The sequence below is a fragment of the Alternaria metachromatica genome (assembly GCF_023757995.1).
Source record: "Alternaria metachromatica strain BMP 0045 chromosome Unknown scaffold_26, whole genome shotgun sequence".
NCBI lineage: Eukaryota > Fungi > Ascomycota > Dothideomycetes > Pleosporales > Pleosporaceae > Alternaria > Alternaria metachromatica.
In genome coordinates, this window is record NW_026055517.1 from 339,774 (window position 1) to 361,685 (window position 21,912).

A 21,912-nucleotide genomic window follows, 5' to 3' on the forward strand; every position below is an offset into this window, starting at 1 on the left:
ATCGGCCCATCCTTTTTCTGACATGCCGAACGGTTGACGCGATCAGTAACAGCGGCAAACTTCTGGAAGAACGCGTCGCCTTGCTTGCAGAATGTGCGGCATTTCCTGCGTGATGGTTTTGCCATGGCACGCGCTCGTGGCGGAAAGGGAGAATTGGCATGATGCTTTGCCCGTGAACATGGTCTGATTGAGCCACCAGTTCGACAGTATTTGTTCGCTCCCGTGACGAACAGCCGCTGGGCGATCGTGACTGGCTTCCATGATCGCTGTCTTGTCACCAGCCTCCGACGTAAGTGTTAGTGGTGTGAGGGAGGTCAGCCTGCCGAGTACGGGGTAATAACCAACTGCGGTACGCTCCATGTTATGATGCGGGGCATACCATGCAAGAATGGTTGGCTTGGGAAACTGACTGGGATTAGCAACTTGTGATATGGCACTGAGGTGCAGCGGCATGGGACAAGGGTTTGTCGGGATCGCGAGCTGGATGGAGAGATGCTCGGAGCTTGCATCCTGAGATAAAGAGTGACTGCGCGCTCCGTTAAACGGCCTGACTACGCGTCTCGAGTTTCGCGACATCGCCAATTACCATCTCTAAGAAGTCAAATCGAACTTTGCCATCATGGGTTTCATGCTCAAGCCCCCGCCAGACACAGCTGGCAAGGCATGGTAAGCTTTCCTGGCCTTTCATACCAGGTACACCACTAACACTTTCTAAGGCCTGCCATTGTAATCGGTCTCTTCGTCGCCTTTGGTGGTGTCCTCTTCGGGTGAGCCTACACGTCGTTGTCGTATCACGCGCAGGTTCTGATCTCCCTAGATATGACACAGGTACCATTTCTGGCATTATTGCCATGGACTACTGGAAGAAGGAATTCTCCACCGAACCAGATCTCAGTATCACAGCAGCTCAGGACTCTCTGATCGTCTCCATTCTCTCAGCTGGTACCTTCTTCGGTGCTTTGACGGCTGCACCATTTGGTGATCTACTTGGCCGCCGCCTCGGTTTGATGGTTTCTGCCGGTGTCGTCTTCAACCTCGGTGTCATTCTGCAGACGGCTGCGACAGCGCAACCATTGTTCATTGCCGGTCGTTTCTTCGCCGGTTATGGCGTTGGTCTCATCTCAGCTCTGAGTAAGCCAGCTCTTTTCTCGTTGTTCTTCGCTTCCCGGCATCGTGGGGTTGATCGTCAATGGTGGCTGACGCCCCTCGCCCCGCATCGATGAGGCTCTGCGGGGCATCTGGCTCGCTTGCAGCAAAGCTAACAAGACGACAGTTCCCATGTACCAGAGTGAGACTGCGCCGAAATGGATTCGCGGAACGATTGTAGGAGCCTACCAGCTTGCTATCACGATTGGATTGCTGCTCGCGGCCATTGTAAACAATTCGACCAAGGACCGCAATGACTCCGGATCGTACCGCATTCCAATCGCGGTTCAATTCCTATGGTCTATCGTTCTTGTTGGCGGGCAAGTGCATTGATCTCAACTAGATGATGACAGCTGCTAACCTTCCGCTAGACTATTCTTCTTGCCAGAGACACCGAGATATCTCATCAAGATGGACCGATACGAGAAGGCTGCCGACAGTCTCGGCAAGCTACGCCGTCTACCAGTCGATCACCCGGCCATCGTCGAGGAACTGAACGAGGTCCAGGCCAACCATCTTTACGAGATGTCGTTGGGAAAGTCTACATACGCCGACTGCTTCAAGGGAACTCTGGGCAAGCGTCTCGTGACTGGATGCTTGCTGCAGTCGCTACAACAGCTCACTGGTGTAAACTTCATCTTCTGTATGTTCTCTCAACCACGCATGTTTGCGGCTCCCTCTAACATGCCCAGATTACGGTACCCAATACTTCCAGAACGCCGGATTCCAAGACCCCTTCATCATCCAGGTCATCACCAATTGCGTCAACGTTGCGTCTACATTCCGTAAGCCACCCCTGTTCCAGCCAAACGAAAACAGTACTGACTTTCGGATCTTCAGCGGGTCTCTACATGGTTGAACGCCTCGGTCGACGCAACCTTCTTCTCCTCGGAGCGATAGGCATGTGCGTGTGTCAGTATATCGTCGCCATTACAGGAACGGTAGCCGGTACATCCGATCTCGCAGCTCAACGCGCTGCCATTGCCTTTGTGTGCATCTACATTTTCTTCTTCGCCAGCTCCTGGGGTCCAGTCGCGTGGGTCGTAACCGGCGAGCTGTACCCGTTGAAGGCACGCGCCAAGTGCCTTTCCATGACTACAGCATCCAACTGGTATGTTCACAGACAATGATCATGGTATCGAAAAAGACTAACGCCACATTTCAGGTTGCTCAACTGGGCAATTGCCTACTCAACCCCGTACATGGTCGACGAAGACCACGCAAACCTGGCATCTAAGGTCTTCTTCGTGTGGGGTTCATTCTGTTTCGTCTGCATCGCCTTTGTGTAAGTCCTTTTTCTCTCTACACCATCCTACCCAACCCCCAGCATCTACGTGACAAACGCTGACACCTCTTTCCCCACAGCTGGTTCATGATCTACGAAACCAAGGGTCTCAGTCTCGAACAAGTCGACGAACTCTACGGCATCGTCAGCAAAGCGTGGAAGTCGCAGGAGTTCCGCCCAGCTGTCCAATTCGCCGAAATCGATCCCAAGGGTGGACACGACATAAATCTGGGCGAGGTGGCGCAGAACCAGGAGAGGAAGAGGAGTGTGCAGCACGATGAGGCTGTCGCAGTGCCCAAGATTGAGACCTAGGCTTGGGGTGAGGGAAGTACGAGAGGGCGTGGACATGACTGGGAATAAGGGAAGGAGGGTGTATGGGTGGATGAGATGGCACATGCGAAAGCATTATAAATAGGGAGGAGCGGAGGATGTAATATTGCACCAAAGTTGATGCTTTCAGCGTGGTAATGGCGAAGAATGAATTGTTCGCTATTGCATTACTTTGACAACACGACTTAACCTGCTTACCCAACCTCATCATCCTCCCCCTCCTACCTCACCAACCCCTCCTACCTCACCAAATCCTCCTCATCTCTTGCAACTTTCTTCTTGCCTGCATCATATGCCAATTAGTCCACGGATCGTCACCCCGATGCCCAATTGGAATCCGTATCGCCTCCTGTCCCGGTACGTACTCGCGCTTACCGTAAGACCCCAGCGGCTTCTCGTCCTGGAAGGGGTTGATAAAGCGGGGGTATCTGGAGTCTTTGGGTGGCGGTGGGGTTGCGAATGGAGGTGGGGAAGATTGCTGTTGCTGCTGCTGTTGCTGATTTTGTGCTTGTGCTTGTGCTTGTGCGTATGCTTGGGCTTGGGCTTGGGCTTGAGCTTGGGCTTGTTGATAGTACTGCTGTTGGAGCGGATGTTGAAACCCTTGCGGTGGATAGAATGGGTGTTGCATGTTTGGTATGCCCATGCCGGGCACGCCCATGCCTCGCCCCATGCCAGCCCCCATTTCCCCGCCCATTGCTCCCGGCCAAAACCTCGGGTCCATGCTATCTCCTTTGGGAACTTTGGAAGACAATGTCGTTAGAATGCGAGGACTATTGAGTTGAACGTTACGACAGAAGTTGGTAGTCTGCGTCGATCAGCGAGACAGTCGGCTCGGTGTTGAGGTTAATAGAGCACGGTGTCGACGAGGTCCATGGTTCTGCTGTGATGTCGTACGACGATCATGAGAATGTCAACTAGCAGGTGCGTAGATCTGCAAATCCGGGATGTGAAGCAAAGAAGAAAAGAAACGGTCTTCACTGGTTGAGACGGCGACTTGCGTCAATGACGGAATTCTTCGTTGCGATATCAGAAAACATTTTATTCACACATGGCGAACAACTTGCCACACCTGGACGTCACTTCTCACTCGGAAGACATATCAAAGTATGCAAACACTACATGCCTGCCTGAAGCGTCACTCCTCGTCAACGTGGAGAAGCCTTTTCGCGGTTGCCTATATCCCCAGCCACCGTCACCCGTTGTTATTGTTATCGTTATTGACGCGTCACGTTCACCGTGACCTCCCGCGTTTGCTTGTGTGTCGCGTGCCCTTCCCTTCTGAGCCAGCGTCTGAGTCACACGATTTTCGGATAGCGACGGCTATTGTAGTTGGCAAAACGCGCCATGAATTCGGGGTACGAAGGTACTGCTGCGCTTGTCCAAGTAGACGGTGAGGTATTGGAGCGACTTCATGTCACTCATTCGGTCCTTCACATCATCACGATCAGTAGCAGTAGCATCATCATCATTGAGGTCATCATAGAGGTATTCAAGTTTCCATTACTCAAATACCTAAACTTTTCATCCGTGAAGCGGGTATCCTATCCATCAATCATGTAGTGCAAAGACCATGCCAAGTGCTATCAAGGCCGACGTAGATGTCTCAAGCCAAGTAGTCACATCGACCCATGAAGAAGATAAACACCCAGTGTGTTCATGTAATCGTGTCGTATCATACCATATCCAGACTGCAAAACCAGCAGCCAAAATGAAAAATCCGTGAACCGTGAATATCGTGCTATCATAAGAAAGCCGTCCATCATACTGGTAACAACGGTTAGCAAAGCGGTCTTGAGAGATGGTAGTTGTTCTTACAGTCGTGTGAACCTAACCGTTACTCGCGTGAAGGCGGGTGACGAGGCGAGGTGCTTTTAGCTGAAATGTCCCGCGTTGAAACCATAGCCATCATAAGCCTCGGCCATGGGTACGTCGACGTATGAACCCTGAGTGAAACCGCAGTTCGCGAAAACGTCGTGAGGAAACAAATCAGGGATATGACCGGCCTCTAGCGGCGGTAGCCCATCTTGCGGCGAGCAAGCCAAACCAAGGAAACCTTGGGCTCCTCGCTGTCCCGACCCGTGCCACACAGGCGAGTGGCCACTAACATCTTGACCCTCTTCCACTTGGAAACTATAAGGACTCTCGTAAGCATGGCCCGACAGAGGGGACATCTCGGGGATGAACGCACTACGTGGGTGCCTAAGAAGAGCCTCGTTGTCCTCGTCGACAAGCTCGAAAGAGTCAAGATCAACAGACTCCATCTCTCTACCGTGGTAGTTTGCACCGGAGCCATACATCTGAGTATCGTCCACGAACTTGTTGACCTCAAGGTGGGTCTGGGCGTCGTTGCGGTAGAGGGTAGGCCTGCGTTGGGCGACAGGGGACTTGTGACCGCTGACACCGAAACCCTGACCAACCTTGGACGCATCACCGTCGGGCTGGAGATAGTCTACATCAGAGTCCTTGTTGTGAGCACGGTGGGAGTCAATGTTGAAGACGTCGTCATCAACCACGACGGGCTTCTGGTCTTGTGCCTCGTTGAGAACTTGGACCTTCTCCTTGGACTCCTCGCGGACAGTATCAGCACCGGCCTTGTTGAAACCCGGAGAGTGCTTGACGCCGACAGATTTTGATACTGGAACCTTTAGCTTTACGATCAAGGACGGACGGGAAGGAGTCAGTGGGTCCTGACCAGCGTTGGTCTGAGAGTTGGTGTTAGCAGTGGACGACAAAGAAGACGAACGTTTGTTCTTGCGCGTCCACGCCATCCTCAACGATGGAATTTGGTAGCCCTCTGCGATCTGTTTGCCGCGCAACTTCAAGATGGCCTGCTGAAGTGCGCCAGCAGTACAGCTCTCGCCGACAACCTGGCCAGCCTGGTCGAACGGGATCTGGACACCAGTCTCACCACAGGCCCAGACGATACCGAGGACTACGTTCTTCCAATCGTTGTCACTCCATTTGAGCAGCTTGGGACGAGGCTGGCGTGGCTTGCGGGGCGCGCCATCCTTGTTGATCTTTGGGATCTTGGATGGGGGGTGGTCCTCGCGATCGCTCTCGGCGTAATCGCTGTCATATGTGGGGGTATAACTCACAGAGCCACCGTTGTTCATCGGAGCTTGAGCTGGGGCAACATAGCCGCCCATACCGTGATACTGACCGCGACGGTGCATATCGCTCTCGAAACCGTAGTTGACGTAGGAATTGTCAACTTCGGGACCGCGGTAGGTCTCGATGGGTCCGTTGTGCTGCAGGAGGTTCTTGGAGTGACACTCAGGTGCGGGCATAGTGCGATTACGCTTGCGATTGGGCTTGTGTGTCGGTGTGGTCGGTTCCTCGTTGAAGAGGCTAACCATGTTTAGCTGGTTGTTGTGGAAGCGGGACATGATATCCAGTAGCTTACGTGTAATTCGTAGCAATGGATCAAGAACCAAAGTGCTCTCTGTGTTGATATTAGCAAGAGGTCAAGCAAAGGCTCAGTGTGTACACCAGAGTGGGCGTGTTGTTGTATGCGGGGCGGAAAGCGGAGGAGGGTCAACAACACAAGCTGCAGCGCCGCGACGAAGCGGCCAGCGTGCTGCTGATGTAGGCAAAAGGAAGGAGCGGTGCAGGGGAAGCAGCAGCTAAGCTGTCGGGGGTACGTACCTTTTGGAGATGTGCGGGCGAGGGTGTTCACAGGTGGTGGGGTAGAGATGGGCCAGCTGTGGGAGGGGACTTAGGGGAGGCAGACGAGGCGCTAGCGTTATCAAGCTCCGGAGCAGCGCAGTTACGTAGGCGACGGACTGGCTGGTAGGGAGGACGTGCTCAACGTATGCTCAGCCAAGACCACAGCAACACACCCCTTCTTCTTCGCAAACAGGACTAGACGGCGTGAAGCACGGGAGACGCCGGGAGGATGTTCACTCTGAACTTCCTAACCGTAACAGTCTATATGTCTTCTTTGCCGCCTCCTGTTTGTTCGAGACGGAGAAGGTTTCGCGGGTGCGGTGGCTGACGGCGGGGAGTTGAGCCACAAGGTAGGACGCTAAGGGACCACAGATAACACAACGCAGTCGAGATGGCAGTGTCTTGAAGCGACCACCACCACGTTCTTCTCGATCCGTAAGTCGGAAGTTGAAAATTCGTTCGATGCAATTTGGTTCGGGTTCAGAATAGCAATTGACGTGTCGGAATATCGGGCGGTTATGCAAGCTTCCGATCAAGTTGCAAAGGCACTGCAAGGTACTGCGTGAGAAGATAAGAATAGTACTGGCAGACTTCCAATTGTCAACGTTGGTTGGGGATACAGTCGTATTGCTGAACGGTATAAGCGAGGATGTCCAGGTGAGAGAGCGACGTCTTGCTTTTGAAGTTCTGATGTTGTGGAAGCAAGAGCCTTTGTGGATGAGGAAAGGTTATGTCAAGGTAAGTTGAATGCATATATATATACCCACAAGTCTCAGCGACGCTTGATATAAGCGGTAACGGCGCGGACTGTGGTGTCTCGAAGCCTGGGTGAGCGACAACACGTGAGCATAAGCTCATGTACATGTCCTACCCCGCGCTTCAAACCCTTGGTGACGTGGGAATCCGGGTGGCAAACTGGCGGTAAAGGCCGATAGTCGGCGTCGATGAGCTGACTACAATCAGAAAGTCGTATTGTATTGTCTGTCTCGCCGTGGATATACGTTGCCTATTGTGGCGGCTGCGCGCCATCAGTATTCACTGAGCCCACGTTGCGGGTCCTGTGCTAATGGTGTGTAGTTCCAGAATGTTGAGTCCCAAAGAAGCTTTTTTTAAATCCCATCTCTTTTAGTATTGTTCGCAAGAAAAGCCTGACTAGCAATGTACTTGTTTAGCTCCATCATGTTGTGAACAAGGTGCCTGAACAAGTTGACAGAACCAGAGTGCAATGGCTGGTTGCAATGGCTTGTGACATATGTTCAAGAGAAGGGGTAGAAAACCTTCTGGTGGATCGAAGGCCCAGGTGTAGACAGAAGAACGCGTGGAAGTGGAAATATAACGAACCCACAATGTAAAGAAGATGACATACCCGGACTTAGACTTGACAGAGTAAGAGAACCTCTCACATCAGTGAACCTTACCTTTCGCTCGGCAAGCAGAGGAAACCTACTGCTAGGTCATCCAGATACCAAGTGCAAACCGAATGGCAAGATATTGAACGGGGGACATCAGCCCAAGCCTAATGAGAAGGGCAGGATAGGTATTGATGCTAGGCTCCGTAGCCAAGGGTTTGATGTTGTTGAACATCCGGAAAAAGGTCCAAAGATGATGGGTGCGCGCGATAGAAGCTTTTACATACTGCCGGCTGGGTTTACCAGCTGGTATTGTTTCCGAGATGGAAGGCGAGAGCTCTGTGAGGGAAGATCTACATGAGCCCTGCTGAATGCTTAAACTTTGGACCTGATGATCGAAATACCTACGTCTCGCGCTGGCATGCTAGATCAACGCCTGTGTGGGGCTGTGCAGCTGCCTGAGACTCTGCTCGACTTCCTAGGCGGTTAATGGCCACCCCGAAGCACAGGTTTATGAATGGGAAGGAAGGCCTTCAAGATTGGTGCAGAGTCAAAGGTGTAGTCATGCTCAAACGGTAGGCGCGGGTTTGACGTCGATACAGCCTACAAGGAAGCGTTGATAGCTTATTGCGGAAGCATACTGCGGATGGTTTTATCGAAGTTGCACTGCCATCATGCAGGCAGAGTATGAGCTCGAGCGTGAGGATTGGGAGTCGGCAGAGGAGAGATGGGCGGCCAGATCGTGTTTCTGCGAAGCGGTGTGGTCGCTGCAGCGCTGTAGGTCATTAGTGTGCGATGTTTGTCTGCGTGCTTGATGTCGCAACGACAACGGGCCTCATCGAGGGCCAGACTGCAAAGGATACCCTGACGGCGATCAAGCGGAGGTGCATAGCCTGTTACCATTTAGAGCTGCCATCGCGCTTGCTAGGAAATTCAGGCGCGGTTGTGGAAGTGGCTCGTCGCGCCGGGGATGACTGTGCATGGCGATGGAGGCAGGCGACGCGCTGTGTTGCTCAGGAGGATATCCAGGAGATCTGAACCGTAATGACGCGTACGAGAAGCTCTTCTGCATTAGTTGCGGCAATGGGAAGGGGGTTCGTGCTTGGCGAAAGTCGCAGAGGAAGTTGAGGCAGGGGTGGTCAGTAAACAAGAGGGGTGTGGAGGGAGTGGGCAGAGGTGCGATTAGAGTTTCTGGCGCTAGGAGGGCGTTCAGCAGGGACGATGCCCCATCGGTTCCTGTCCTTGGCAGAATCTCGTCCATAAGGCAGGCAGGTGCACAACATTGGAAGGTCAACAGATGGTATATTTTGGGTCTACGAATATAGTACTGTATCTAAGAAACTATCTGTTTGAGTGTTAGCATCTGTCTGCATCGTAGTAGGGTTGAGGTAGGGTTGAGGTAGGGTTGACTTGCCTGCATCTATCCTACATGGTATGCATTTCCTCCTGAGCCCGATTCCAGATGCGGTACATCCAGTAGCTCTTGCCACGATTCGGAAGCTGCTCCTCCGGACCTTTCTGATTAAGTGCATCCCTTCAGTGCTGTTGTCTTGCAGTCGCTCCACGGCGTGGCGTCTCCGCGGGGCTGGCCTCGCTAACTCATGCGCGAATGATTCGGCCCGACTCCCTCTGCTCTGACGTACGAACTCGCATCGATGCCGTAGCTCTGTGCAATACACGTCGACGACGGAGTCGTTACTTGCCAGCTGCTGTGTGCACGGTGCGGCTGTCCTTGCTCTTGAACTTCGCCATGTCCGCATGGACCTGGATCACCATCGCGCCTCCCTCCTGAATTTCTCGCCTCAGCCCACACACCAACTCGCCACCAACCACCAGCTCCACGAAATCGGCTCCACATCGCTACGACGCGTTCGCTATACGATATAGAAATGAAGACTCGAGCCTCTGAGATGCACATGTCTTCCGAGTCCGCCCAGCGCCTCAGCCGCCGAGATGGCCCCTCAGCAAGACATCGTCCCACCCGCCGTACACCCTTGACGACGACCTCGACCGCGACTCGCAGCTCGCAGCTTGCCGCTCGCCTATAGTGGCACCTTCAGGAAGGCACATGGCGATATGATACCAGGAAGAGATGCTTTGGATCGAGCTGGTGTGCTTCAACGCGACGCTCCCCCTCACCCGGCAGTCCGCGTCGTTCTCCCATGCCCAACATGCCTCGAGACAACTTCTCTAGGGAGCTTGGTAAAGGCAAAGTAACACTGGCTTGCTTGCGCACTTCACTTCTGTTGCCAGGTTTACAGCTCCATGGACATCGAACCTCGAACAAGCTTCGGGGGTGTCTCCAAGCGGCGCCCACCTTGCATACAGCTCGCGTCGGATCACCCACCTACCCCTCGAACGCTCGCGATCCCACCTCGACTGCCTCTATACCTGCGGCCACTCCGTCCGCTCGGTACTCTTGCTGTTCCGGATTTGAGACATCCGCGGAAGAGACCACTCGCTTGGCCAAGCTCCGAATGAACATCTCCCTCGACGTAGGAAGCTACAACGCCTTCAGGGAGAGACATGCAGGCCAAACAACTACCAGCCACAGGGTACTTGAGTACTCGGGCAGCGTTGTCGGCTTTCACCTTTGGCTGCAGCTATCCACCAACCTCCGTTGGCGAAGCGGTGGTATAACTCCGACTATGCTGACCCTTCGGAGTTCGACTTCGCACTGTAACCTTTACCAAAATTCTAGGTAACATTCGAGCGAGACCTCTCTCCGTCGCTCACCACAAGCGCGTTGGCCGGAGCCATGCTGGCATCGCCAAACCTCCAAGAAATGCCAATCGAGTCCTCTTCCTTGTCTGCACAAGTGTCCTACGGCCGAAGGTTCACGAACTACGATCTCCCTTGCCTATCGACATCGAGTACGCGAGTACTACAATCCCATACTTCGGCTGTTTCGCATCGACACAACGTCCGTCTCTGTCTCGCAGAAGATCTGGTAAGAGAAGGTAATGGGTACGTTGCGGGTTGTGGGCCACAAAAGGAAGTTTGCAGCGGTTGCTCGGTCGGCAAATCGACACACAATTTCGCATCATCTCGTTGTTGTTCGTTCGGCGGAAGCTCGCTGGCATGGTCTCCACAGCTACAGTCTTCGTCATGCAACAGCTATGATGCGTCGCCATGCTGATACCGAGCCCTGCATCAGGCGTAGGGACACAGACCGCAAGAGCCTTGCGCGTTGTACCGCAGAACCAGTCGACAGAAGAAAGCAGGAGCGGACGGGCAGACGATGCGAAACTCGCATCGAACAGCTTAATCGCTGCAACAACAACGGCTCCTGCGCATGCTCGAGGCACACGAGGACATATCCAGTCTTGCTGCAAATCGAAAGCTGCGCAATCTTTGGCGTTCAGAGCGTCACCTCGCTCACACTTGCATGGAGTAGGCTGGCTTTCCGATGTATCACTACAAGTCGGCAACAATGCAAGGCCTGCGTCTGATGCTACAGACTGTTGCAAAACGATTTGGCCTTATGGGGTGTCTCACCTTAGGTACGACGTGGATGCACTACAGTCTGAACTTTAGCGAGCGTATCATCTCCTAGCTGAAGCCACTACTGCGGATTAGAGCATCAGCAACTTCGCAACATCCCGTCGGCCTTGATCGTGTCTGGACTGGATACACGAGCGCGTTCACGATCGTTGCGACAGCTTGTACCTGAATGTATCGTCCCGTACTCTCCCACGGGGCCCATCGACGAAGTCATGCCGAGCCTTGCATAGTGCTTGTCGGGTCGACAAGTGCAGGCCAGTTCTTCAACTTCAGTCGACCAGACCACGGTATCTGACGTAGTCGGCAAAGAGGTGCTGAAATCACGCGTCTTGAACCGTCGGTCGACGGTATCAGGCTCCTCCACCTGCGTGGCCCCTCTGGTTTTGGGCTGGCAAGGTCCTCCAGCCGTCGGTAAACTTCCTTGGGTTTTACACTCACCAATGCTTTGGCAATGCCGACAATTCATCCAATCAGTATTAGGTTCAAAGGCGCAGATGCATGAGTCTAGCGACCGCAACGACCTATCTGCCCTCAAGACGCTATGTTTCCGTCGCGAGTGCGTGCTTGATACACCGTTCCCCTGGGTACATCGGCAAGTTTGTCATGGTGGCATGTCAAACAAGTTACCTGCGACCTCGTACTTTGAGAAGATGTCAAAGAGTAAGACGTCCGAGCAAGACTGATGGCTCCATGTATCGACAGTCTGAGCTCTTGTTCCAAGCTCTTATGGTCATGGTTCCAATGTTCGACTCCGTAAACCATCGTTACGGCGTCCAACCACAGAAGAGTCGTCCAGCCGAAGTCAGATTCGCCAGCGAGATATCCGTCCAGGTCTTCATTCGGCGCCACTAGTCATGGCATTGATACGGTGGTTGCCACGTCCAGGGCCGGTATGTCAAGCTCCAGGACCGACAATTTTGTTTCCCAGTGCATCCGCTGAGTAGCTGAGCACTCGTGTCGCGAGAGATATCGTTTGTTGAAGCTGCTCGCGCAGGCTTCTCAGCGCCGATATTCCTGGTGGCTGAGAGGTTCACGCCGCCGGAGAGCCATAGTCAGGAGACTTCCGCCTGCCTCACTACGTTATGTTTGTGCGGTGTTCGCATCGTTGGTCGCGGCGACTCGCGGGCCTCAATCAATTGCGACAAAGCTGTCTTGCATCGTGGCGCGCGTTTGGTGTACGACATTGCCGGCTTGTGGGATGTATCTATCCGATGGTAGAGGGACCGCCCGATCTTCGCGTGTGCAGGGCTTCACCCCCGCCCTTGAGCTTGTCCGGTGATGAAGAAGGATCGAGTGCCACGGCGGCTTCCGGTGGGCTCCAGAACCACTGCAAGCAGTCTGGTGGCTCCGGTGCCGTGATGCTCTGCCTGGAGATCGCTTTCTGTCGTATGTCTCGTGGTGCTGCATGGATCTGGGATGCGTTCTTCGTGCGCCTGGCGGGGCGATGCAGCCTGTCGGTGCTGCTTCCGTGCCTCCGTATCGGCGTGGTAAAGCAGGGCGCCGAAGTAGCGCTGGTGATCGAATGTTCCAAGGACGAGCAACTCGAGAACGACTGTTGCTGCGGCGGAGCCGATCGCAGCGGTGTTGAAGACTTCGTGGACAGGGCGTTGGGAGTTTTGGACATCGCACAAGATCTGCGATCAAGTCAGCCCGACAGGAAACGACTCGCCTTCCTCTCATCGTCACGTCTTCTGTATCAGACGACTCTACCTTGACGACACTGCTATCGCGTTGTCGCGGTGGGAGGTGTCGGGGTGGCGGAGGTGATGGAGTGCGGACACCACGGGAGTCAACAAGACTCGCACTTTGCAGACGTGAGAACCATCATGCGAGCGGCGCAACAACAAAAGCCGCACGTAGAGCCTCCATCGTATCGTGTCTCTTAACGGGACGTCACAAGGATGGCGATGCAGGGGCTTCAAGACCACTCTTACAGTTTGTGCGCTGGCCGTGCACCTGCGCTGCGCATGCAAACATGAGGCTGCGTCTACACACCCCAATCAGCGTGATGAGATGGAGTGTCATACTTGCAAAGTGCTCCTCAGACATAGGCACAGAGTGTACTGGTGTCTCGCTGCGGAACAAACTTTAGAGATTTCTGATCGCGACAAGTCGGTGCAGCTCCCTGCATGACACGCTTCCCTTATATTTGCATCAAGCTGCAGCTCAGGTGGACAGCTCAAACTCAAGACGGAGATGCCTTGAGACTTGTTGTGGGCGGAACGCATATCGAATTGCAAGACGTGAAGGCCGCCTAATTAGGGCATGTCCATGGCCAGCCCTATAAACGACCCAACATAGGACGATGGACGTACAGAAGCAAGACAGGCATGAGATGGTGGAGAAGAAGGAGCTACTCGACGACGGCCTCTCCATTGGTCACGCAAAGTGCCTGGATGGTGACCCTGTCGCCGCCGTGCCTGCCCCACACCCCCGCGATGCCAATCAGACGATCCCGCCAATCTCCTTCACCAAACATACCGAAAGTAAGTTGTTGTCGTTATATATACAAAAAATTTCTGGATATTTCCATCAAAAGGTCCCAGGTGTCGGGTTCCTGGTAGTAGTGGCTACCAGGCGCCTTGCATTGGTTAGAGGATCGGACCACTGTTCATCACTTGAATGAATGGTTGGCTAACATCACCCAGGTTCGATTCACCGCCGTGTCTTGTTACCATTGAGTAGCATGTAATTCCTGGCTTTTTTTTGCCTCCGCCATTGCACCATACATCATCTCGTCAAACCATTTCTGGTCAGCTGTCCACAGCGCAAGATCAGATGCTTGCACACCTCTTTTTGCATTTCCAAGCATGCTTTATAGGGTATGAATTGGTAAACGAGCATACAGGTGGTCTAGCAGGTGACATGTATGCGCTATCTTTCAGCTTATCATAACGCATACTGGTCTTGAAGCCACATTTGATGCGCATGCTTGCTTGTCCGCCATTCTAGAGGGAAGCGAAGTTAGAGAAGCCGGCATCTGTTGTAGATGTTACATGGCTGGTCGACAGCGGACTTCCGGGCATCTCCGCATATGAGACATCATCGCGGGCCCCTTGAAAGAGCCTCAAGTTCCAGACTGGAGTCAGCATCTATAAGCGAGCGGCAGCATGTCTATTTTCTTTCAGATTTTTTGACTGCGCAAACATGATCATACCTATTGGAGGAGCTCGAAGGACCAACCTTGTCTGATCGCAACGCCGCAACACTGCACGGCTGCAATTGGACATGATCTTGATACCAAGGCATCGGTCTCGACGCGAACTTTGGGGGTTATGAATTTGCCACATGATGCGGGCTTGTCAGGGGTTACCTGAAGGTAGCGCAAACCTGCTGTTCGTCGAGTGGCACTCATCTCCGGAACTGCAATGAGGGGCATAGCGTACAATTCGCCATCGAACGATGTAAGGAGATGGCCAATGACGTCAGCAAACCTTCGGCATTTGAGCAGCGAACATATGGGCTGCTGAACAATCTGCGGCTTTGATACATTGGTATCGAGTGGCACGCGCATCGACACGCACTCCACCTTACGCTCTTCGACACGGAGACCCCTTATTGGCCTTCTTTGCATCGTATCATATTTCCATGAAGAGGATGTCCGTTGCGTAACAGCCTCCCCCAGCGGAACGTGTGAGGATCAGCTACTTCAAGGGCTGACTCGATAAGAAGCCCTCATGAAGCTGGTTTGACGGAATACGGATCATGGGGCGTCTCTTCTAAGTCCGCCATTGATCCGCCACTATCACGGAACAGCGTCACGAAGTATGGCTGCCTGTGCTTCAGATCAACGCCCTTCGGCTATTTGCCTTCGCATACATAACTCCACAAGTATGTGCTTCATCCAAATCGTCTCGAAAGCTCTTCGACGGGTCATCTTCGCTCCCCCGTTGGATTGACCTTCGCTATATTCAGGGGTGAGAGAGTCTCTCACCTTGGAGGACCACATATCGTATCTGTCTCACCCCAGAAAGAGATCAACCTTTAACAGAACCCTGCTGCTGCGATCGGCATTTTGTTGAATACACCAGAACTCACCTCGATCCCACCCTTACTCTGTCGTCTTATGCTTGGAGGTAGCCAAGCCTGACTCGCCCGGAAACACGACTCCAACACCTGTGCTTCAGGTCTTACCTGACCATGTATGCAAGATGGGTTTATGCGTTTATGCTATACACTTCCGAAATTCACGACTCGATGCGTGGAATTTGGCTATCAGTCTGCCGCTACAAAGATGTACCGGTAAGAGAAGGCATAGCTCATCACGTATCAAGATTTCGAAACTTGCGACCGCGGACATAAGCTGAGGCATTATCGAAGTCACGCTCAAGAGTCAAAGACTATCAACGACGGTATCACATACACCCAGCAATTAATGCGCGACATCACGGACTCGAGGCGAGGTGAGCGACAAGGAGATGCCGCTGCGTGTGACCAGCTTCACCCCCGTCTCAACTTGTTCCGGGTACCACCAAAAACGCACATCAAATGCATTCACGAGTGTTGAGCGTATTTGCACTTCACGATGGCAATTGCGTCTTTCCATCCCGATGCGCAATGCTGAACGAATGCATGCCGTGGATGCAGGCATGGGTGCAGACGTGGATGCGCGGACATCCGCTGCCACATATGAGCGACGTCAGACCGGACCGGCATGCAGCGCAAACACCACGATCTAGAAGAGCCTTCAATGCTTCAGGAGATGTGCGCCATCGAGGCTACCCTGATCTTACCAGGCTTGACGTACATGTCATGGCTGGTTGTGTACATAGCCTGAGATGTCACACACGCTCCGGAACGTGCAACTCAGGCTACAGGAGCGAGCTCAACGCGACGAGCAGCAGCTCACGCCTAAGCGGAGCTTCGTCTCACTGGCAGACCCCTGCCTCCTCGCCGCCGTGGACGATGTGAAGCAGTCTCTGCGCTCGCCGCCGCTGCCCCGCCCCGCGTAATCCCCGCACAAGCACGCGCCCCTTCGCGCCTCGAAAATCAACAAAGGCCACCATAGCAACCTCGAAGTCCTTTGGCTATATAATTGCTCTAATCTTGCCAATATCTCGTACGGCGTTGGGATGGTGACCCAACGTCGTACCCTGGCCGATGAGGCCTTGACAGAAAACAAGTTACTAACTTGTGTATCACCAGGTTCGAAAATAGGTGGTGGAGTTCCCGCGGTTGAAAGTCCGTAATTTTTGCTCTTTTTTGTTATCTTTTTTACACCGCGAAAGCTTGAGCAGGGCGTACTGCGACTAGAGGCTGGTGCAGCCCTGTCTTTTCTCTAATTACTATTCTACTGCTAAGGTAAGATGTGATGTCTATCTAGAGGCAGGTGCAACCTTTTGTGCTTGTGTAGAGCTCTTCTTATATGCTTTCCTCGAGAGGCGAGGCGGGTTGGTTCAACACGCCCGCTCTTCCGAGTCTTCGCTTCTGCAGCAGCAACAGCAGCAACAGCAGCAGTAGCAGCAACTTCGTTTGCGAAGGACGTCTACTTGGACTTTGCCCTTTTATGTCTAGAGATGAGACTTAGGAGAGACGCAGCTTCGAGGTAAGCTGCTTTGACAGCAAGTCTGCGCTTGTCGGCGTGGACATGACATGTCAGCTGAAGGGCTCGAGCGCGGATGGCGTAGGCCAGGATGCGACAGCGGGTTAATCTCCTCCAAGTGCAGCATTGGCATAATTGCTATATGCTCGCATTCGGAAATTCGGAAAGTAATACTGCAATTCTATGGCCACGATCTATGACGTATCACGCGAGATGGCAGCGATACGTACCGCTTGGTCGACTTCAGAAGCGCCAAACCGCGCCTGGCCGCTGCAACATTCGCCTTGAGGGCCTCGAGGATACCTGACGGCATGCGCAGCACAAAAATATAGACATCACGTAGGCCTCACGATCCAGCATGCTGCTGGCATGCCTCAGACTCCAATGGTGTGGATACTGCAGCGTCGCTGCAAAGGTAGGTATGGGTTTCTTTTCTATTCATGTATCTTTCCTGCCTCATCTATCCATGTCCGATACGGTTCTGCGCCGCGACGCCGTTGTCTAGGTGCTAAGAGCTATCCATTACGCCGTGTATCACCCCGTCTATGCCCAGGTCTAGTATGGGGCGAGCTATCGGGCGCGAGGGTACTGCAAATGGTGCCAGTATGGGCTGTCGCTTCAATCCCCCTTGAGTCTTCCGCCCCTACATCAAGCCAAGGCCAATGGGAGCTACAGCTCGTTCGCGAACAACGATGATCCGGCCATGCGAGTGTCCATGTAGTTCTGGACACTTGTAGCGGAGTCCACCTCCGGGTCGAGGAGTACGAAGCGCTCGCCCCGGTTTGAGGTGTTGCCGTTGTAGAGGTAGTCGACCCGCGTTGGCGCCATGCGGAGCTTTCGTTGAATTAGCTTACGGAGGCGGGTCACACATAGGAGCACGTTGATCTCGAGTTCGAGAATCTCGTCACGGTCCGCGGCGCTCTTGTCGAAAACTTCCTGTTGCAGAGGATTGGTTAGCCACGATTTTCTAGGCTGGGCGGATGTGCCTTCGAGTCCCGACTTACTTGAAGATTCAAGGCAGTCCGAGCATGAAGCCTCTGTCTTCGCCGATCTCCCCAGGCCTGGTAGTGGGCGGCGCGCTCTCCCCAGTACTTGGCCTTGCTGTCGAGAGCTACGACCTCGCGCTGTATACCTTCGCAAATGACCATCTTCTCCGCCTCCTTTCTGCGCGTATCGGCCAAGTACCTCCTTGTCGCCTCCGCCGACCTCTTTATCTCTGGCGCGGGCATGCCTAGCTCGTAAGTACGAGTATCGGCGTTGTCTTTGGTCGCGGGATGCTTGTGGGGACGGTGGTCTGTAGGGCAGCAAAAACTGTCAGTCGCGGGTCGAAAAGCACGCTCTCGCTTGCGCAAAAAGACTTACTATGGAGTTTGGGGTGAGATCCTCAACAAGATACCAAAGTCTTGGTCAAATCGGAACGTGGTGGTGCGGGTGTGTGGCGGGGTAGCGAGAGGGAGTTGCGTCTTGATAGAGGCTTCGTCAACACGACCCGACGCTATGACGTTTCGACTGTACTCGTCAAACTCTTACACACCCGTTACAGAGGTATTTTGTATCTGCGACGGGTCGCACGACGAGGAGAAGATGTAAAGGGCGTGCGAAAGTCTCTTTCCAATTTGTAGGTCAGTACACCCTGCACAGCTACTATTGGACTTCAGACGTCCGTTCACCTCCGGACGAGGCGCAAATGAACCCCTGCATCGATCACGTATCTCTTTTGTGACTGAACCTACAGCTATGCGCCTGAAGCCGCTTCTGTTTTGGCAACGACAGCCTCACATCACGAAATCATGATTTACGCCCGGCTACGACTCTTCATCTTCTCATCATGTTCTCTTCGTTTCCCTTCTTTGTTCGATCTTCCACGTCGCCTTCCTTCCCAAGCCGACCACTTTCTCGTCCCTTTTCGCATCTTCTCGCGTGGTTGGGGAAAGGCGTCTCGTGGACGAGAAGTACTGAATGCTGGCGAGCATACATGGGCAAACAGGCCTACAGAGCTTTTGTTACAATGTATAGGTGGTATGATGTTAATGTTTCCAGGGGCCACGGGCGACAGGAATGAGGATATAAATGGCCGTTTGACATCTTGTAGATTTGAACAACTACAGAACTATCGTCACTGCTTCGAAGCCTATGTAAACATGTGAAGGTGATGCTGGTTGTAATGAGTTCATCTATTTAGCTATCTACTCTTTTTCTAACACAACACTCGTTGCACTGTTACTCATTCCATATCCACAATGCTCATTACAATCTCGTCCTACAACTTTGATACCCATCACTACAACTACTAAAGTAGCTCACTCCTCCCTCCGGTCGTCACCCTTTATCTCTGGATATGGCGCCTGTAACCCCTCGACCAGCTCACACAAGACGAAGCTACAGTCAACCAAAGTTGCCTAGCAGTATAGCCCAATGGTGTCTACGACCGCCACTCCTCGTCCGCGAAAAGCGAAGACCCGCCCATGTTCTCGTCCATGTAGTGTCGAACGCTAGTCGTCGAATCTAGCTCGTGATTGAGTAGCAGGTATCGGTTGCCTATCAAGACGTCAGCAAAAACAGGAAGCTGTCGAGTGCGTCGTCTAAGCTGCTGGAGACTGTTGCGCGCTGTTATTGACTTCCAATATACGTTGCTGTGAAATGTCGATGGAGATAGAACATACTGCTCAAAAGTTAGCGAAGAACTTTGATTGTAGTCTGAGTGCGTGACTGACCCGATTCCAGCATGCTTACCGCAGTCGACATAGCCATCCTCGGTAGCAGGCATACCGAGCTGTTCTTGAAGCTTCTTGCGGGCCGCGGTGATGACGACGAGCTTTTGGATCTGCTTCCCTAGGTCGTAGTGTTTGCCGACCGCATGCGCTGACCATTTCTCCTGCAATAGCTCATTAGCGAATTGCTGATTCGGGACAACGGGTGCCTGAGAGGGAAGAATGCGTCTTGTTGCTCAAAGTACATACAAGCGAAACTTGAGCCTCCTGCCTACGGATGCCATTTCGAACTGATTGGAAGAAATCTCGCTCTTGCCGATAGTGGAGGGCCTTGTTGTTGTAGGTCACGGCCTCGCGCTGAAGGTCGTCGCAGAGACGCATCTTCGCGTGTTCTTGGCGCTGCTTGTCTTGCCAGAGTTTGCGGAGGCGTTCTTCGGTATTGGTTGAGGACATCGCGGTGAATTTTCGTCGACTTGGCGGTGGAGTAGGTAGTGAGGTCGAGGGACTATAGGATGATCAGTAATGTAATCGTACGAGATTTGACCTGGCAAAAATACCCTTGAATGACTTGTGGTCGTTCCAGCGATGCTTGTGAGCAACAAGTTGAATCGATTGGAGGGCGGTGCTTTCTCTTTCTAGAAGCTAATCGAGGAGCAATGAAAGATTGAGAACCTAGTCCAGTCGAATTCGTCTGAACCTTTCACTGTTCACAAGCGCTGGAATGTTAGTCACTGCGCGAAGGCACCTACTTGTGACACTGAAAGTTGCGGTTGTATTAGCGAGGTCTTGAGCGGATGCTTCGCGGTATAAGAGACGTTCCATAACGCAAGCACGACGGAGTAGAAACTCCTGAACTGATGGTGGTGCGTTGAGCGTGCTTTGCGCAATAAGTCGAGTGAGCACAGTCTACTAAGATGATCTGCAAGTGAAAGGAACAGACTGACTTATCCCCCAACCTACCATATTGTCGCGCCGATAACAGTATGACATTTTGACATGAACGGAGGATTTGATGCAAGACATTTCGAGAAATTGACGTAGAAGAACGCGTGCACATGCTCTGAAGTGTGGACGAATATTCCGGGATGGTTGTCGAGGAGCTTCCTGCGGTGAGTCACCGTAGCTCTGCTAGACGCTGCATGCCTGCCACACCAACAGCGGCAATGCCATACAATACTGCAGTCTCTCGCATTTCCACTGAGGTTAGAATAAGGATCCAGCTAAACATGGGCAGCAGGGCCGAATGCGCCAGTTGTCATGCGTGCCGATCCGTGGTAACTCTCGGCTCGTCGGGGGGATGGTGCGGGCGACACTAAGCCTGTTTCTCCACTAGCCCACCTGCCATTGGGTGACTTCGCACACATGCCACAGCGACCCTCTTTAACCTCTCAACCCTGATTCTTCTGCACTGCGACCGACCGAAAGCGCCAAATACTAAAGCAGCTCTATGAGACCGTTCGTGCCCCGTCGCCGTGATGTTCATCGCACCCGTGCCCTCCTCCATCACCGCCTAGGACTTCCCAACGAACTCGTCCTCGACATTCTGGACAAGGCTCGTTACTGGGTCGAGCACGTCCATGAAAATGACAGGACTCTTGTGATTCTGGACGAAGAGTTCTCCGACAACTTCTCCGCCGCGTCTCCATTAATGAGGATAATCTTTGACAAGCCCGAAACCACGCATCACGAAACGCCCAGACTCAAAGAGATGGAGTTTCTGATTGTCAGTCACGACCAGGGCTGGACAACAGAGGGTACAAGTGGCACATACAACACCTCTTCATGGTTTGAGGTCTCTATCGTGCGCCCGCAGTTTCCGACCAGCGATATGGACGATGAAACCGTCGCTGAAAACTTCGAGGACAACATGTACCCCCAAAGCAACATCCACAGCGTCATAGACAGCATATGCGGTGACCTGGGCTTCAGCAATGTACCACGCTCGCCATCGACTACGGAGCCACAGAGGTTACACTGCGACGAGATGCGGGCTATGACGTTTCTACATGATGACCCGTCACGCCCGATGGGTATTAAAGGTCAACACGCTTGGTATCTGCAAGGCAACGAAGTCGCAAGAGCCACATCTGTCTTCGATGGCGACTTCATTCGAAGATATCGTGTTGTCTGGGGATGTAGAGAAAATCCAACATGGGAAGGCAACGAAGGCTCTGGACGTGGCGAGAACTTCATTGACTCTCTACAAGATGGCGATTGGATATGCGTATGGGCAAGAGCGAAGGTGAGCGGGTTTGCTTCAGTGTTATTTGCATTGACTAATATAAATCAGAGAAGAGGATGGGAAAATCACGTCCATGGCATACGTGTCACCACGCGCTACACCGTATAGCCAGTACCAAACACGCCCATAGAGTGTGC

General features: G+C 53.1%; 5 protein-coding genes across 5 annotated transcripts; 2 read left to right on the forward strand and 3 right to left on the reverse strand.

Annotated features, from left to right (window-relative positions):
• Positions 1-619: 619 nt before the first annotated feature.
• Positions 620-2,743, forward strand: J4E83_008722 (uncharacterized protein; the record flags this gene model as incomplete). The annotated part of the gene is made up of 9 exons (XM_049335616.1): positions 620-666; positions 717-767; positions 818-1,131; positions 1,274-1,466; positions 1,518-1,789; positions 1,839-1,931; positions 1,987-2,257; positions 2,312-2,431; positions 2,512-2,743. 9 exons carry the CDS (start codon positions 620-622, stop codon positions 2,741-2,743), a joined length of 1,593 nt encoding a protein of 530 aa, XP_049185352.1.
• A 1,889-nt stretch (positions 2,744-4,632) lies between these two features.
• Positions 4,633-6,117, reverse strand: J4E83_008723 (uncharacterized protein; the record flags this gene model as incomplete). The annotated part of the gene is made up of 1 exon (XM_049335617.1): positions 4,633-6,117. One exon carries the CDS (start codon positions 6,115-6,117, stop codon positions 4,633-4,635), a length of 1,485 nt encoding a protein of 494 aa, XP_049185353.1.
• Positions 6,118-17,491: 11,374 nt separating this feature from the next.
• On the reverse strand, positions 17,492-18,051 carry J4E83_008724 (uncharacterized protein; the record flags this gene model as incomplete). The annotated part of the gene is made up of 2 exons (XM_049335618.1): positions 17,492-17,758; positions 17,827-18,051. The coding sequence occupies 2 exons, from the start codon at positions 18,049-18,051 to the stop codon at positions 17,492-17,494; spliced, it is 492 nt and encodes a 163-aa protein (XP_049185354.1).
• Positions 18,052-19,122: 1,071 nt separating this feature from the next.
• Positions 19,123-19,986, reverse strand: J4E83_008725 (uncharacterized protein; the record flags this gene model as incomplete). Its single annotated transcript, XM_049335619.1, has 3 exons — positions 19,123-19,201; positions 19,537-19,742; positions 19,783-19,986. 3 exons carry the CDS (start codon positions 19,984-19,986, stop codon positions 19,123-19,125), a joined length of 489 nt encoding a protein of 162 aa, XP_049185355.1.
• A 994-nt stretch (positions 19,987-20,980) lies between these two features.
• Positions 20,981-21,883, forward strand: J4E83_008726 (uncharacterized protein; the record flags this gene model as incomplete). The annotated part of the gene is made up of 2 exons (XM_049335620.1): positions 20,981-21,775; positions 21,824-21,883. 2 exons carry the CDS (start codon positions 20,981-20,983, stop codon positions 21,881-21,883), a joined length of 855 nt encoding a protein of 284 aa, XP_049185356.1.
• Between the last annotated feature and the right edge of the window lie 29 nt (positions 21,884-21,912).